The sequence below is a fragment of the Lactuca sativa genome, chromosome 8 (genome assembly GCF_002870075.4).
Source record: "Lactuca sativa cultivar Salinas chromosome 8, Lsat_Salinas_v11, whole genome shotgun sequence".
Taxonomy (NCBI): Eukaryota; Viridiplantae; Streptophyta; class Magnoliopsida; order Asterales; family Asteraceae; genus Lactuca; species Lactuca sativa.
This window is the reverse complement of record NC_056630.2, coordinates 136,430,173-136,448,666: the sequence shown is the minus strand read 5'-3', so window position 1 is coordinate 136,448,666 and position 18,494 is coordinate 136,430,173. Positions and strand designations below refer to the sequence as shown.

The 18,494-nt window shown below is 38.6% G+C and overlaps 1 protein-coding gene across 2 annotated transcripts; it reads left to right on the top strand.

Moving 5' to 3' along the window:
• Positions 1-222: 222 nt before the first annotated feature.
• Positions 223-4,664, top strand: LOC111907636 (peptidyl-prolyl cis-trans isomerase FKBP62). 2 transcript variants are annotated; one of them, XM_023903430.2, is made up of 11 exons: positions 223-580; positions 675-761; positions 1,242-1,502; positions 1,591-1,665; positions 1,746-1,826; positions 1,906-2,100; positions 2,184-2,258; positions 2,334-2,509; positions 2,594-3,103; positions 3,196-3,258; positions 4,375-4,664. In XM_023903430.2, exons 1-10 carry the CDS (start codon positions 391-393, stop codon positions 3,247-3,249), a joined length of 1,704 nt encoding a protein of 567 aa, XP_023759198.1. In that variant the 5' UTR covers positions 223-390; the 3' UTR covers positions 3,250-3,258; positions 4,375-4,664. The 2 variants fall into 2 exon arrangements, with proteins under 2 accessions (XP_023759198.1, XP_023759197.1); XM_023903429.3 differs by lacking the exon at positions 4,375-4,664 and having other exon boundaries at positions 3,196-3,377.
• The last annotated feature ends 13,830 nt before the right edge of the window (positions 4,665-18,494 follow it).

The window sequence follows — 18,494 nt, the reverse complement described above, 5'->3', positions numbered from 1 at the left end:
TAAATTAAAGACTAAACCTATAAATTATCGCACCCGGTTCCAAACAGAAAACAAGAACACGTGGTTTGCTTACCGTTGGATTCACACCATTGCGTCTCCACCAACGAACCTGTGATCCGCAACACAGAGGATAACGTACTCCTGCAAACGTAAATGTGATATCTCTCTCGAATGATCCTGGCCCTTCTTAACCTCTTTTTTTTTTTTCGTCTAAGTAACTAAACCCCTTTCGGAACCCTCTAGAACCCTTTTCCATTTACAGCCATCTGTCTATAAAAGCCTCAAAATCTCGATTTTCCTCATACGTACAATCCTTTCTCTCGGATTTGAGAATTTTTTTGCTTGTTGATTTTGCTTTGTAGCAGCGAGATTTGATATCGGTATAACACAATGGAGGATGATTTTGACTTTCCCGCAGCTGGAGGAATGAACGATGAAATGATGGATGATACGCCGTATGATGCTCCGGGGACATTGAAGGTTGGCGAGGAAAAGGAGATCGGTAATGAAGGTTTGAAGAAGAAACTTCTTAAGGAAGGTGAAAGTTGGGAGACTCCAGAAAATGGCGATGAGGTCGAAGGTATAATTCAGCATTGATGCCGGTTCTGCTGATTATTATTTATGTTCGAACTCGTAATTGTATTGATTTTGATTTCAATTCCAATATGTTACAGTACATTATACTGGAACCTTGCTTGATGGGACTCAATTCGATTCCAGCCGTGATAGGGGAACTCCGTTCAAGTTTACTCTCGGTCAAGGTGAGGATTCTCGTTCTTACGATATGTAGTTATCTATCTTCTTCTTCTGAGTCTTAAATCATTGACGATCTTATTTTGTGATGTCTATTTGATTGAGTATGCTCGTTATGGTGCTATTAATAGATAGTTTTCCATGTTCATTCATCTAATGCAGATGCACTAGTGATAAATATAAATGATCGTTATCCTTGATTGATTCTCGGTACCTTAGATCAGCTGTCAATGGCGATTAGGTTTTGTTTTTTCAATCTAGATGAACTTATTGCTAAAACGTTCATGATGTTTATTTTTGTTTTAAATCACTATGAAGCTTTCATATGATCCAATGCACATCTTGTCTGCTCATTATTTGCGTCGAATAGGATATAATAATATATAATTTCTCAACCATGAAAACATATATCAATAAATGAAACAGTCCGCACTTCTTGTGTTGTGTTATTTATATCACTAAATGACACTATTGCTCACTATGGATAGGTCAAGTAATTAAAGGATGGGATCAGGGAATCAAAACAATGAAGAAGGGTGAGAATGCACTCTTCACCATTCCTGCTGAGCTTGCATATGGCGCTTCTGGTTCACCTCCAACTATCCCTCCAAACGCCACTCTACAATTCGATGTACAACTACTTTCCTGGTCTAGTGTCAAGGACATTTGCAAGGATGGCGGAATCTTCAAGAAGATTGTTAAGAAAGGAGAGAAGTGGGAGAACCCAAAGGACCTTGATGAAGTTTTAGGTATCTCTTTTGTTATCACCATAGCCTTTTGATTCACAAACATCTTGTTGATTTGAACTCACCACGTTCATTGCTAATGTTTCTGCAGTGAATTATGAAGTTCGTCTTGAGGATGGGACTTTAGTCGCAAAAGCTGATGGAGTAGAGTTCACTGTCCAAGATGGTAAATTGCCTGGATGATAAATACTCTTCTACTCCTGTTGTGGTTGCTTTTGTTTATTGCTGACGTCATTGTTTCTTCAGGACACTTTTGCCCTGCGTTGTCAAAGGCTGTGAAAACAATGAAGAAAGCAGAGAAGGCCGTTCTTACAGTTAAACCTCAATGTAAGTGTGTTTCTTTTCAATTACAAAGTTAATTTCGTTGTTAGGTATGAGTTCTGACTTGGTTTTTTCATGGTTGCAGATGGATTTGGGGAGAAGGGGAAACAAGCTTCGGGTAATGAAACTGGAGTTCCAGCAAATGCTACACTTCAAATTACTTTAGAGCTTGTATCATGGAATATCGTCTCAAACATTACCACTGACAAAAAGGTTGTGAAGAAAATCTTGAAAGAAGGAGAAGGATATGAGCGACCAAATGAAGGAGCTATTGTTCAATGTAAACTTGTGGGTCTTTTCATTATAATTTGACAATTTATTACAACACATTGGTTTCTGATAATTTGATTTTTAAAATAACAGTGACATTGATTGGTAAGCTGCAAGATGGCACCATATTCTTTAAAGCCGATCCTTTTGATTTCAAAACAGACGAAGGTATATAAAAACATCAAGAATCTTGATAAAGTTCCATACTTGAAATTCAATTGTCCTCACTACTCTATTTCACAGAGCAAGTAATCGATGGACTTGATAGAGCTGTGTTAACAATGAAGAAAGGCGAAGTAGCTGTTCTAACAATCGCACCTGAGTATGCATTTGGTTCTTCAGAGTCCAAACAAGAATTAGCAGTAGTTCCTCCTAACTCCACTGTCATCTACGAAATCGAGCTTATCTCTTTTGTGAAGGTCAGTTTAGTAATTTCATTTCAATACTAAGTTGTTTCCAGTGAAGGGTAATTGACACACACGCGTTGGTATTTGTTTTTCTAGGAAAAAGAATCATGGGATATGATCACTCCAGAAAAGATCGAAGTAGCTGGGAAGAAGAAGGAAGAAGGGAACATGTTGTTTAAAGCTGGGAAATATGAGAGAGCTTCAAAGAGATATGAGAAGGGTGTGAAGTACATTGACTATGACGCTTCTTTTAGTGAGGAAGAAAAGAAGCAAGCGAAAGTGTTGAAGGTTTCCTGCAATCTGAACAACGCAGCTTGTAAGCTGAAGATGAAGGAGTACAAAGAGGCTGAGAAGCTTTGCACGAAGGTGTTGGAAATGGAGAGCAGGAATGTGAAGGCGTTGTACAGGAGGGCTCAAGCGTATATTAATGTTGGTGATTTGGATTTGGCTGAAATTGATATAAAAAAGGCACTTGAAATAGAGCCTGAGAATAGGGATGTGAAGATGGAGTATAAGGTGTTGAAGGAGAAGATGAGGGAGTATAATAAGAAGGATGCTAAGTTTTATGGGAATATGTTTGCTAAGCTGTCGGGAGCTGATTCGAAAGTAAGTATTGGTATTGCTTGTTTGATTGATACGTAATATTCAAAAGATTTTTGATTCTTAATGTCATTGTTTTGGTTTTGGTTTTGGTGCAGAAGAAGATGGCTCCCAAGGAGGTAGCTCCAATGACAATTGACAGCAAGGCGTAATAAACAAAGGTTCCCATTTCCATCACCTTTTTTTTTTTTTTTTTTTTTTCCGCTTTTTTGTTTGGAGGTCTAAATCGTTATGTAATGAGGATACATTTGAGTGAATAAAGATTTTTTTCATCCTTGAAGCTCATGCTTTGAAATCATTGAAGCTTGTCTTATGATTTAGATTTGATGAGAAATTTGGAATACATCTACAAGGCAAATTGCTCTCTTGAACAAAAAACTAATGGGATACTCGTAAGATATTTAGATAAATTCCAAAAAAAAAAGGTCTACTACGGCTTTTACTTAGGCTGCCAGCGGGCAAGAATGTAGGGGCTTTAGGGGAATTTTGTTTTTTTGGTTGTTCATTTGTTTAGTTACATTCTCCAAGTTAACATCAACAATCTCCAAAACAAATTCAACAGCTTGATCGATTGTTATCCGGGGTGTACACAACCAGAAAACAATAACATGATGAATACAAAATACTTTGAACAAAATACTTAAAAGAATTGAACAAGCATTTGTAGAAATGATAATTTGAAAATCTAAAGATTTTGAACATTTAGATATAGATAGAGAAACCTTTTAGAAATAGATAGACAAAACCCCAAGGGGGGGTTTTTAGACATAGATTCATAAATATAGATAGAGAAACGCTAAAGGGGTTTTTAGGCATAGATTCATTTGAGGCAAAATGCAAAATTTTCGAATGTCTTTGATCGTAAAACTTCATCGTGTTAGATGACTTTCAAAGTGTTTTTGTAACTTTGTAAGTGGCTAACATGGAAATGACATTTTTTGGTTAGTTTCACTCTTCATCTTATTTTTTTTAATGGTTGTCAAGTCTTTATCTGGATGTCCGTTACATTTGATAGAATCTTTTGACAATTTGTCCACTTTTGTCATATCAAAATTTGAATTATTTCTGTGATCAATAATGATATCAAACCTGTAAAAAAAAGTGTTGAGCTGGCAGTCAAACCAAAAACTTATCACCAAAACGGTTTAACTAAAAAATTGGTTTTTAAAACATTGGTGAAAACAAGAAAAAAAAAACCTTTTTATTTCTCTCTCACCCGACTTGAATATGCTCTCAGTCTGTTTTGTTGAAAATTGATCGGGTACATCTTTTTTTAGGCTTGTAACACAACGGCATGAGTGGTTACCAAGAAAATGACTTAAAAACTAAAGTACCTTGCTTATTATGAAGAGTTGCAATGGAGGTTGGATTTGATTTGGTTGTAGCCTGTTTCAATTTCCATGTCATAAACGAATTTCTATTGTCGTATTGGTGGTGTCTTGTTTTTTTGAAGGCTCATGGTTGACAGGTTGTAGCTTTGTGTACAATTAAAAAGCATGCAAGTCGGGAGTAGACTTTGTATTTAAATGTGTTTTGTGACAAAACTACATGCAAGGTTTAAAAGTAAGGAATCTAGCCTTGTGGCGTTTTCCCTGTCTTATGAGACGTAAGCCTCGAGGCAAACCGAGGCGTAAGCCCGAGAACGAATAAAAAAAATTAATATTATATAACTAATAAAAATATAATAAAAATACATAAAAATTCATAATTAACAAGAAAACAAATTTAAAGAAATTTTAATAACATTGTCGTACAATATGACTAGATGGCAACTAAGGTTTAAAGAATGTATTAACAAAGCAAATATTAAACAAAGTTATGTCAATATAAGTTAATCATGTATGATAGTTAATTAGGTTATTTAGATAAAAAAAAAATAATTTTTTGATTTATTCAGGTAAAAAAGTTTGACAAAATATTTTCTCTTCTTTTTTCATTAGCAGATTCATTTTCTGTGGTTTCCTTGATCAAACTAGAGGTTACCAAAGAACCATGCACTCAAGATGTCGCATGTCCCCGCCTCGTTCACCTGAGGCGCTCGCCTCAATTGGACCATAATGCACTGCCTCAAGTTTGTTTTTTCAATGCCTCGCCTCAAGGCGTATGCCTCACCCAATTTTTAAAACCATGAATACACGATACGAAACAAAATTTGAACGTAATTGGAATTCAAAATCGTGTTAAGTGTCGCGTTTAAAATTCGACATGAATTTGACACGATTTAGCATTTGTTTGCAGTGTTGTGTTGTAACGTCCCAAAAATAAGAACTAAAAATTTCATTTTTAAATTAATAAAACCAGTATTCCGGAAACATCGACATGCATAAGAATCCAGGTAAAACAAATGTGTTAATCATTACATAATATCATAGTAATTTAAGAAAATGCTGAACGAGGTGGTGTGTGCTCTGCAATCATCCCAAGCTCTTTCTTTTGAAAACAAAAGTACCTGAAACATAAAGTGAAAACCGTAAGCATAAAGCTTGGTGAGTTCCCCAAAATACCACATACCACACATACAGTTGCCATAGGTTACCCGCATGGTCTTTTCCTTGAAAAGCCATGGGCTCCCCCCATGGTCTGATATCCAAGTGTCATTGGCTACCCCTATGGTATTTCTTTGAAATGTCATGGACTACCCCCATGGTCTGACATCCAAGTGTCATGGGCTACCCCCATGGTATTTCCTTGAAATGTCATAGGCTACCCCCATGGTCTGACATCCAAGTGTCACGGGCTACCTCTGTGGTCTTTCATACAATTATCATAGAGACAACTATTACTCCACATAACAAATAATGAGTCGACATTGGTGACTTCGACCCATGGACATAGTGAGAAAACACACCTCAATCCAAGATAACCGAAAACTCGAACTGCTGCTATCGGAAACCTCGCACTGACATTAACAGTTAATATTTCATCAATAATTGATTCCAATTAAACCAAGAATTCTAGTCCAAAAAGCCAACCTTTAGGGTAAAAGTACATTTTACCCTTTTCCTTACTTTGCTAAAATCCAAGACCAATCCACTAGCATTATAAGCCGAAATCCCTTATTTGACACCACAAGGCCCAATAAGGCCCAAATATCCAAATTATGCCCAAACCCATCATGTGCCTAACCAGATAAGGCTCAAAATAACTAATGGTCAACCCTGGTCAAACTTCTGGACAATGATCCATGGACAACAAGTCAACAAAACAAGAAAAGTCAAACATGCCGAGTATGCCTCGCGTACTCAGCTGGTACGCCCGACGTACATCCTTTGGGGCCAGTACGTGCAGCGTACCAGATGGGTACGCCCAACGTACTCCCCTGAACCATATTCTTCTCCATTAAGCACTTAACCAGTTAAGTCTTTGCTCCAAACTCTTAAATCTTATTCCTATAGATGACTTATGACGTATAGTTGGCAAATTTACTTGCATGCATGGCTTAATAGGGCTCTAGAGCTCAAAAGAGCTTAATGAAGGGTCTTAACACATGCATAGTCCAAATAAACCTTAAAGATCACATTTTTATGCCTTTAGCACACCTAAAACATCCAAATCTACAAGATTAAGCCTCTGAAACAACCTTAGCTCACAAGGACCAACCAAAAGAGGCAAAAATGGCCATAAACAAACCCAAAAGAAGATCTATACAATGAGTAGACAAGATAGGGACTTTATACCTCCAAGGTCACGAAATGAAGATGCTAACATCGGATCTCTTAGCTCTTCTCCAATAAATGAGTCTTCAACCTTCTTCTTCTCTTACACAAACCACCATAAACACTCTTCCAAGCTCCAAAACTCACTCAAGGCACTCTAGGGTTTCAATGTATGCTAATGGGGATGAAGGCTGACCTAAAATGTCCAGAGGAAGGATATAATGCTTCTTATATTAGGGGTAAAACCCCAAAATTAGGGTTTGGTGTTGAAGGGAGTACACCCCGCGTACCCCTTAGTACGCTCGACATACTCAAAGACCTCCTGTGACCAACTTAACCATCACGCCCCGCGTACACAAAGAGTACGCTCCGCATACTCATTGAACCTCTAAAACCCTAAAACTTCATTTGGCCCTAACTCCTTTGCTCTAAGCCCGTTTCCGACGAACTTTATATCCACGGAAAGGTGACTAGAAGCCCTACGCTTCTAACAACTCACCTTAACCTTAAAACTTCCTAAACCAAAAACCCAAAATTCATAGAGGACTGATTTATCAAATTACAATTATACCCTTGGGCTTCGAAACACCATCGAGCACTTGGAGCACTTAGACTATAGCACCCACATCCAAAAAGGGCCAAATCCTTTCTTCCACAAGGTCGTAAGCATTATGATAACTGATGATCGGGCTACAACCCCGAATAATGAAGCAATTTGAAACTGAGTGTTGCAACTTGCCCCACTTAAATTCGATTTCGTCCTCGAAATCATTCCTTACCATCCCCGGCAAGCCCGACAGCTCGAGGGACACAACCACAACCTTGAGCATACAACGGCCTTCCCAAGGCAACCAAACCCTACCCAATAAGAACTTTCCAACCCGAAGAAGACGAATCCATAATCCCATGTAGAAAACCAAACCTACTTTACCTGAAATCTGAAATCTCGAATTGGTCTGACTCCTCGATAGACCGCCCATACTGAACCACTACCATGCCTAAACCTCATTGAACTCTAGACTTAAATAGTACGCTTCCAATCCTTGATTGACTTGATGCTTCTAATGGAAACAAAATCAATAACCATTAATGCTGCAGAACACTTATACTTGACAGAAGGCTCCGATAATCCTTCGAGTAGAGGACTCATCCTTGCAACGGTTAGACTCAGACGGGAACTGCGTATCAGGGTCAAATCATTTACTCTGAGATTATTTAATCCAAGCTGTAAGTGAATTAGCACATTATCCAAATAATAAGCGACTCCACACATGAGTTGTAACGCCCGTAGATCCGGGCTAGTCAATATAGAGACGATAAGCATCAAAATTGACTTTTTGATAAGATTATTTAGAATGAATAATCTCAATTAAGTTGTAGTGGTCGTGACAAGGGTTCCGGATATATGAAGAATGCCGAAATCCAAGCTATAACGAAGAAGTTATGACCTATTGAAGTTTCGTGACAGAACCGGCACGACACTGCGTGACGTAAATAGTGAATTTATGATAGAGAGAGATTTAGCCTTAGTGATCTAAGTGAAAGTCGTAGAATACATTAAACCGAGAGCGTGCATAAAAAGAACGTCTAAATCTGACTTCATATGAGGAAGTTATGATTTTTCCAAGTTTCGACTTAGCGGTATGCAACCCAACGTTCGAATATGAGATCGAGTGATTTCTAGTCAAAACAATCTAAAGGTGAATTGAAGATCTCGTCGATAGTAGTCCAGCGGTGAAAAGATAGACGAAAACGGACGTCAGATGAAGGAGTTATGAATTCCTAACGGAGTTTTCCTGTCCCTGCCTACTAAAAAATAATATAATAAAAAATAAAGTCAAAGTTAGCCGATGGAGTCTAAACTAGAGTTTTAGAGCATAATCTCACTTACACGTGGATATAAAGAACGTCGAAAACGGAGCTCGTATGCGAAAGATATGAATTTCTGAAGTTCGGGGCGTGAACCCCGACACCGTGTCAGAGTTCACGACGTGAATACAATATTCACGACGTGAACTCAGTATTTATGCCTTCTGGAGCCTGACAGACGCAAGTTGCGATGATGCACCTGATGACTACTGAACTCACAATGTGAGTATTTGAGATTCACAACGTGAATCCAGAAAAATGACCCTATAAATAAAAACCGAAAGGCAGCCGGCCATGGTTGCTAATTCCTTCACTCTCTCACTTCCTACACCCTATCTAGCCCTCTTGAAGTGCCCCTGAAGCCCCGGTATCATCCCGATACCCAAAGATCCCGAGAGAAAGAGTTTTCGAGTCGAAACTCTACCCGCGAGAAGTCCGGTTTCTTAGAAAACATTTCGGTTTCATCAAAGAATACTGCTTGAAGAGCCGTAGTGTTGTCCGATAATCATCTTCTTCTCAAGTGAGTGCATAGTCCCTTTCATGAACATGATTCTAATACAAGTATTGTTTGAATGTATTAAATATATGTTTTATGTGAGTTATTTGATGATGTATGAATTAAGTGTTAAAGAACATACCTGATTGTTTATGATAACTTAGGTTAAAGAGTAAACCTAAGATTTGTTATAATGGTTATGGGGTAGTATCTCTTTATGAGTACGAGTGAGATATATATGGAGAGTAGAACTTTAAAATATGTCATTGATCCGGAAGCATGGATTAGACATAGTTATTCGTCCCTAGTCCGATTTAGTTAATTGTCATTAATCCGGGAGTATGGATTAAGACTTAGTCAATTGTCATTAATCCGGGATTATGGATTAAGACTTAGTTAATTGTCATTAATCCGGGAGTATGGATTAAGATTTAGTCAGTTGTCATTAATCCGGGAGAATGGATTAAGATTTAGTCAATTGTCATTAATCTTGGAGTATGGATTAAGACATAGTCAGTTGTCCTTAGTCCGGGAGTATGGACAGGACATATAATCTGTCATTAGTCCGAGAGTATGGATTAAGACATAGTCAGTTGTCCTTAGTCCGGGAGTATGGACAGGACATAGTTATTTGTTATTAGATCCGGGAGTATGGATCAGGTCGAGAGGTTATTTTTAGATTCGGGAGTATGGATCAGGTTGAGAGGTTAGTTTTAGATTCAGGAGTATGGATCAGGTCGAGAGGTTAGTTTTTAGTCTCGTTGAGAGGATTGACGGGGTGGGGTAAGAGTTGGTTATATATATATATATATATATATATATATATATAAAGAGAGAGAGAGAGAGAGAGAGAGAGAGAGAGAAAATTTTATATTGTGTGAATTCTAAATTATATATATGTTATAATATTGTGGGATTGAAATCCCTATGTACTCACCAGATTTTCCAAACCTGACCCACTGAATATTTTTGTATCACAGGTATCGATACAAAGACACATTACACTGAGAGATTAAAGAGATGTATATCATTAGTGTAGATGAATGTAAGTTCGGTTTATGCTTATGTGTCTGTATTGACCAAGACATCCCAAATGTTTTAAAACAAATAAAATAAATCTCTTTGGAGATGCTCAGATAAAGTATTTATCATGTTTTATGGGAACAAATTTTGCAACAGTTTTCTTTAAAAGATTACTCTGATTTTTAAAACAAAGCATAAACAAATCGGTTTTTTCTAGCCGTGAAATTTGGGGATGTCACACGAGTCCCAAATCACAATACTGGCTTGACTTATGTCGATGGCCCTAGCTATTTTCCAAAAGCAGCCGAGACCTCCTTGGTCCCCACTTTCCTACCAACTAACCGAAACACCGGATTCCCGCCCGGTTTCCGAGTCAAATGCCACACAGTCGCCCTACTTGACTTCCTAATGAAAGCCTCATCTGGCGATAATTGACGAGGCTATCTTGCCACTTATGGCTCCAACCGATCATAACAGTCCGAAAAACCTGACGCCATCAAATCCAATGCTAAAGGTGAATGCTATATAACCAATTGTAGTCTTATATCACAACCGACCTCCAACGACCTACCACTTCCTGATTCCATGCATGTCGTGGCCTTCCCACAATATTATGAATTGACCCATCCTGTTCTAATCAATCTGAAGAAATCCATGACCAATCATGGATTTGCCACACCCTCATTGTTGCACAGGGACCAATGAATGCTACAGGCCACCCCACAGTCTTATAACACTCCCAAACTAACTACCAACCTAGTGAATGCTACGGGCTACCTCGTAGTCTTACAACACTCCTATACTACCTGCTAACTAGGGAATGCTACGGGCTACCACCATAGTCTTACAACACTCCTATCTTGCCATGGACACTTCCCATGGTCTTAATGCTCATCTATCAATCCATCCATTCTCATCCTGAGTCGAACACGCACCAGACTATGCACCCTAAACAGGGGCTCGGGTCATGCTTCGAACCCCATCCTGGGTCCATCAAAATCCTGTTATCCATCACCAAGAAGACGCGAACCAACTGTTGGAAGCTTCCTGAACTCCCAAATCACACAATCCTCAATCTAGACGGCCACCTGAGTCATCTTCCCTCCTAACAAGAATGTGAAAATCATACTAGTTTCATGACTGATTTGGCTTCCAGAAATATGAACAATTCTCCCCCACTTGAATTCGTCGAAGCTCTCCCAACACTCAAAGTTTGAAGGATTCCCAATCCATCTTACACCTTATGATTGAACCGATGACAACCTGCACTTACCAATGCTAGTGCTCCATCACTAGCCAAACCCAAAGACTGCACAACTCTTGAAGACCAGATGATCACTCCCCGAAATCTCAGCAAATCCGACAACCGCAAATGCTTCCGATGATACAACCCCCAAATCCTGAAATCATTTATGTTGGTGACAAGGATCATAACCCTCATGATAAATATATATCCTTAGCACCTCTAGTGACCACCCAAACTCATGTGTTTGATGCCACCACCTTCTTGTTACCGCTCCTTCCTTAGCGATGGTAGTGATTGAACCTAAAACTCCTTCCACGGGTGACTGCCGATCCCACCAGATCAAATGCTAAAACCACTGAACCCTGACTTAACTGGAGAACCACCCCGCTGACCTTGACCATAGACCTTCCAAAAGATACCCCTGGATTGATGATGACAAGAACCGGATCAACAACCGAACACACTAAAACCCGCTCAACAAGAAACAACCCTTTACCGAACCACTAATAATTCATGGCATGTAGAAAGGCATATAACAATCATTGATAATAACCCATGCAATAGCAGAGAACCAAACCAGAGATAATGCTTACCCAAACCAAAACAAAATTCAAAAGCAATATAGGTTCTGAAAACCAAGAAAAAAGAAAAAGATAACATACCCACAATATCGTCTGAAGAAACCCTGAATCTCTCTTCTTGCCGAAGTACCTGCGATGAAACCTGAGCTACCCCAACCACTAAGTGGGGGTAATTCGCCCTGATATGACCAGGCTGATGATGACGATGACACAATTCTACCTCTAATGTGCATTCTTGGTGGAGGTGACCCTTCCATCCGTACTTGCCACACTTAGACCTGATGTACACATCCTCATGTGCTCCTTCATCCTTCGTGCTACCACTACGGCCCCTTGGGGATTTGACACTAGCCAGACCATGAGTCTGTTTCCTCTTCCCCAGTTGCCTATCCAAACCAATCTCCTGCTCCCGGGTTACCCAGACCATCCCATCAATCGATTGAACAACCAAGGTTCGACCCTCGAACCTGGCGACTAATCTATCTGTGACATGCCCAATGATGTCGTCTAACTCCTCGCGTAGGGCTCGCGAAACCTCCGCGGCAATCCGATCATGGAATCGAACCTTCTGAAAACATGGCGCATGACCCACCTCCGATCCCAAATGATGAGAACTAGCAATTGAATCCTCCTTCTTGAAGGATTCTAGGAATCCACAAGCTTCACGCTCCAGATGAGCACCTAGCTGCCCAGATACAATCTTGGCCCAAAAGGCCCATAGATGACCATCCAATAGCTCCAAAATCCCTTCCTTGACCGAACCAAAGATCACAGGAGTCCATTCTAGAATATCGAGGGTAATCTCCGACGAGATGAACTCCCGCATGCGCTCACCAATCGGCTCAGTACCTGCACCTGAGCCGGAACCAAAACCTGAACCCTCTTCCTGAGCACTCAACACCATCCTGGAAATTAACAAGAAAAATATCAGAACATACCGAAGGATCCTCATCCCACTGGCTTCCAAGATTCTCCAAGACTCTCCCTGATTCGAGTATGGATCATGTGCTTTCAGTAGTACGGACCCAATACTACCTTCCACACCTATCCATACTTTCCTCAGGAATCATCCTGAATCCTCTAAGTCACCTTCCCAAATCCATACACCAAGCAAATACTAACTAACGCAACAAAACCCACAGAAGCAATCCCTAGGCTTTCCTAGGTTCCCGACCTCACCCTTCCATCAGCTGCTGAAGGACCCCTCATAATGTCAGTTAGTTACTTCGTGAACACAATCACATGCAACAAAGCTCAGATAATCCTTCGAGTAAAAGACTCATCCCTACAATGGTTAGACTCAAACGAGAGCTGCGTAATAGGGTCAAATCCATCTCTCTGAGATTATTCAATCTTTATCACATGTGACTTAACATGTTCACTTAACAACTAACTCACATCACTTAAGAGTCCCACAAATCACAAAGAAAGCAACATTCGAGCAGTAGCACTCCAACCCACATAATGATCAAAGAATATTCGAACTCACACACCATAAATCATGCTAGGAATTTCCACCCTCACTGCCGGGTACCTTATGCATGCAAATTATACACATAACATGATCAAATAGATTTTCGAATAAAAGACTCTACCCTAGGACCACAACCAAATGAGGAATAGGAAATAAGGCCAAATCAATTATTCAAGGGCTATAAGATCCTAATTGTACACAATTTTTAAAGCATACACTTAGCAATTACTGATACCAATAGATATTCCCATTCCAGCATAGCATCCAATTCTCCCAAGGCTACAAGGCATCACATATCAGGCCAATCTATAACTGACTAATCAGCAGTAACATGAAATTCTACTAGCTTATACAATAGCCACACAAAGGCATCTCTCCTAGCATTTTATCATATAAAACTGAGCAAATCCTTAGCCCTAACTAGCATGCGATTTACAAATTTACAGGTCCAATCATACCAGATAACATGTACGTTTGTTTTGGGAAAACTTACTTGAGTTTGGCTGATTGCATGCATCAAACCCCCTTTACCTTTACAAAAATTATTTTTGGTATTCTCTTTCCTTTTACAAAAATATTTTTGAAACCCGTTTTATTTTTAATAAAATCATCAACTCCTCAGTTTGAGTTTAGTCACACTCGAGTGTGCCCGAATCCCTCAAACCAAGGCTCTATTACCAACTTGTAACGTCCCAAAAATAAGACCTAAAAATTTCATATTTAAATTCATAAAACCAGTATTCTGGAGACATCGACATAAGAATCCAGGTAAAACAAATGTGTCAATCATTACATCATATCATAGTAATTTAAGAAAACACATAACGAGGTGGTGTGTGCTCTGCAATCATCCTAAGCTCTTCCTTTTGAAAATAGAAGTACCTGAACATAAACTGAAAACTGTAATCACAAAGCTTAGTGAGCTCCCAAAAATAACTCATACCATATATATAATTAGCATGAGCTACCCCCATGGTCTTTTCCTTAAAAATCCATGGGTTCTCCTCATGGTCTGACATCCAAGTGCCATGGGCTACCCCCATGGTCTGACATCCAAGTGTCATGGGCTACCCCATGGTCTTTCCTTGAAATCCATGGTCTTTCCTTGAAATTTCATGGGCTACCCCCATGGTCAGGCATCCAAGTTCCACGGGCTACCCCCATGGTCTTTCATATAATTATCACAGAGACAACTATCATTCCACAAAAGAAATAATGGGCCGACATTGGTGCCTTCGACCCATGGACATAGTGAGAAAACTCACCTCAATCCAAGATAACCGAAAACTCGAACTGCTGCTACCGAAAACCTCACATTGACATTAACAACTAATATTTTATCAATAATTAATTCCAATTCAACCAAGAATTCTAGTCCAAAATCCCAACCTTCAGGGTAAAAGTCTATTTTACCCTTTTCCTTACTTTGCTAAAATCCAAGACCAATACACTAGCATCATAAGCCCAAATCCCTCATTTGACACCACAAGGCCCAATAAGGCCCAAATATCCAAATTGGACCCAAACCCATCATGTGCCTAACCCGATAAGGCTCAAAATAACCAATGGTCAAACCTGGTCAAACTTCTAGACAACGATCCATGGACAACAAGTCAACAAAACAAAAAAAAGTCAAACATGCTGAGTACGCCACGTGTACTTAGCTGGTACGCCCAGCGTACACCCTTTGGGGCCAGTACACGCAGCGTACCAGATGGGTATGCCCAACGTACTCCCTAAACCCCATTCTTCTCTATTATGCACTTAACCAATTAAGTCCTTGCTCCAAACTCTCAAATCTGATTCCTATGGATGACTTGTCATGTAAAGTTGGCAACTTTACTTGCATGCATGGCTTAATGGGGCTCTAGAGTGCAAAAGCGCTTAATGAAGGGTCTTAACACATGCATGAGTCCAAATAAACCATAAAGATCACATTTTTATGCCTTTAGCACACCTAAAACGTCTAAATCTACAAGATTAAGCCTCTGAAACAACCTTAGCTCACAAGAACTAACCAAAAGAGGCTAAAATGGCCATAAACAAACCCAAAAGAAGATCTATATAATGAGTAGACAAGATAGGGACTTTATACCTCCAAGGTTATGAAATGAAGATGCTAGCATTGGATCTCTTAGCTCCTCTCCAAGAAATGAGTCTTCAACCTTCTTCTTCTCTTACACAAACCACCATAAACACTCTTCCAAGCTCCAAAACTCACTCAAGGCACTCTAGAGTTTCAATGTATGCTAAAGGGGATGGAGGCTGACCTAAAATGTCCACTGGAAGGATATAATGTTGTTTATATAGGGGTAAAACCCCAAAATTATGGTTTGGTGTTGAAGGGAGTACACTCGCTTACCCCTGAGTACGCTTGGGGTACTTAAAAACCACCCTCGATCAACTTAACCATTACGCCCTGCGTACACGACGAGTACGCCCCGCGTACTCATTGAACCTCTAAAACCCTAAAACTTCATTTGGCCCTAACTCCTTCGCTATAAGCCCATTTTCGATGAACTTTATATCCATGGAATGGTGACTAGAATCCGTACACTTCTAACAACTCACCTTAGCCTTAAAACTTCCCGAACCAACACTACTAGAAAAAGGCCTTTTACGACGCTCATTGCGCGTCGTAAAACGCTCAGACAACGCGCAAATGCACGTCAAGGAAGGCCCTGTCATAAAGAGAGACGACGCACATTTACGACGCGCGGTTATGACACACAATGCGTATGAAGGAAGGCCCTGTCATAAATGAAGACGACACGCATTTGCGTGTTGTAACCTTACGACGCGCGTGTTTATGACACGCAATGCGTATCAAGGAAGCCCTTGTCAAGAAAGGCCATGTCATAAATGAAGATGACACACATTTTTGCGTATCATAATTTTAAATGTTCTACAAAAATATATTTATATATTTATTAATTTTTAAATTAAATTTGCATTTAATGTCTCATAATAGAAATAAAATATAATATACAAAAAATGCAATCCATTGCATAAAATTTAATGTCATACAATTCTATTTTTTACAATATCTAAAATTGCATCTAATCTACTATATACATCAAATTCCAACTAAGTAAAGTTTCATCTTGCCTTTCATAATTCTTTAAGACTAATGCTCCAAGCAGCTAATTATATGGATAAGCAGTTGTACATTGGCCCATCTCACTCAAGAATGAATGACTTAGCCAAATTCAACTCCAAGTCTTTACTGCATCTTGCTGATAATGTTGCAAGACTTGAATCAAATGGCTTCATATTCCTTTCTTCCACCAACTTTACCTGATGCACAAAATACATAGAAACAAAAAAAAACATTGTAGAGGAAGGGGTAATTTGGGAAAATGTGAGGGGTATCCTCTACAAAACAAAACAAAAAATATCCTTTGCAAGATTTTCTCTTTAGTAACCTCTGCAAAACAAATATATATATATATATATATATATATATATATATATATATATATATATATCTCAAAAAAGAAATTTTTTATATTTTTATATTATAATTATGCCTAGAGTATTGCATACCTGAAGAACCATTTGTTATCTCTACAACACTTTTTGAATCTGAACCAAGCTTTCATCACTAACATCAACACCTTTTGTAGCCCCTAGGACTACACATAAAAGTTAGAAAAACTAAATATTCCAAAAATACCCCTAGGACTCTTTTTGTCCCAGAATCTGAATTAAACCACAAGTGATGCTTCGATTTCATTGTTTCTTGCAACTTCAACGTGAAGTGTTCTGATGTTGTATGTGTAAAGTTTCACACTTTACAGGAGATTCTTGGGGAAGGAAAGAAGGTTAAGCTTGAACAGAAGGTAATTACATATCATATGCTTTTGTGTTTTAAGGGTTAAACGAATCATTTCAAGATTTGAAATTTATTAAAAAAACGTTATAATTGTAGAAAACAAATTGATAACCTTTTAAAATCTTGGGAGCTAAAATATATCCAATTAAAACAATGAAAATATGATTTTGTTTTTGTTTTCAATGTTGTAGTAGTAGGAAGAGATGAAAGTTTGATATAATAAACAAATCACTAAAAGTAGGTTGCTATTTCTTAAAAAGTAATTCAACTTTGGCATATTATAGCTTACCTTCTCTGTTGGTGGCAACTGCAATGAGTTCTTTCACGGCTATATCAGAAACAAGATAAAACTACAAAAAAAATGTAGGTTAACTTAGCAGATGATAAACCAACAGTTGGTAATTTACAATCTTTCTTTCATCATACAATCTTTATTCTTTAGGTATAATGTATTTATTAATCCAACAATATTGACATTATGCATAACTTGAATTCAAATATAAATTGGACAAGATATAATGTCTTTCTTAAACAAATAGTTCAATATGCTACCCCACTATCGTTGACTATTAAAGAAATTAGGGCCAAATCTAATAGTAGAATGTTTATGCCAATTAAGGCCTCATTTGGAAGCCAACAACAATAATACAAGCTAGAAAAGAGGGAACAGGTGGTGTTTTTAAGTTATAATTTTGAATAGAAAAGGCAAAACTTCTATCTTGAGGGGACAACACCAAGCATGGAAGTGGTGTCAAGGACCTGATCATAGTAAGAGAAGGTGTTGTTGGGGATGTACTTAATGCATAAACTTCTATCTTTTTCCTTCTCTGCATAAACTTCTATCTCACAGTCAATGTAGTCTTAAACATCAGGTTTAAAAAGTCAAGTTTGTGAGTCTCTTTTGCAGCACATCAGATGTGCTTTTTCCTTGAAAATATGTTGCTACTTGAGATACTATAGAATGGAAAAGTGATTTGGACATGAGAGAGAGAGAGAGAGAGACAAGATATGAATAAAATAGTTACTTGCACAGAAATGTTGACCAGCATGGCTGTATGATGGATTGATCTTCAGAGTTTGAATGATCAACCTGAAGAGCCTTCAAAATATATGATTCAACAGCGGCCCACCAGTTGCCGACGTAAGCTTTGTACCGCTCTAAGAAGAGGGAGAAATAATTAATTCAATGAAAGAATGAGATTTTAAAGGCTTATGAT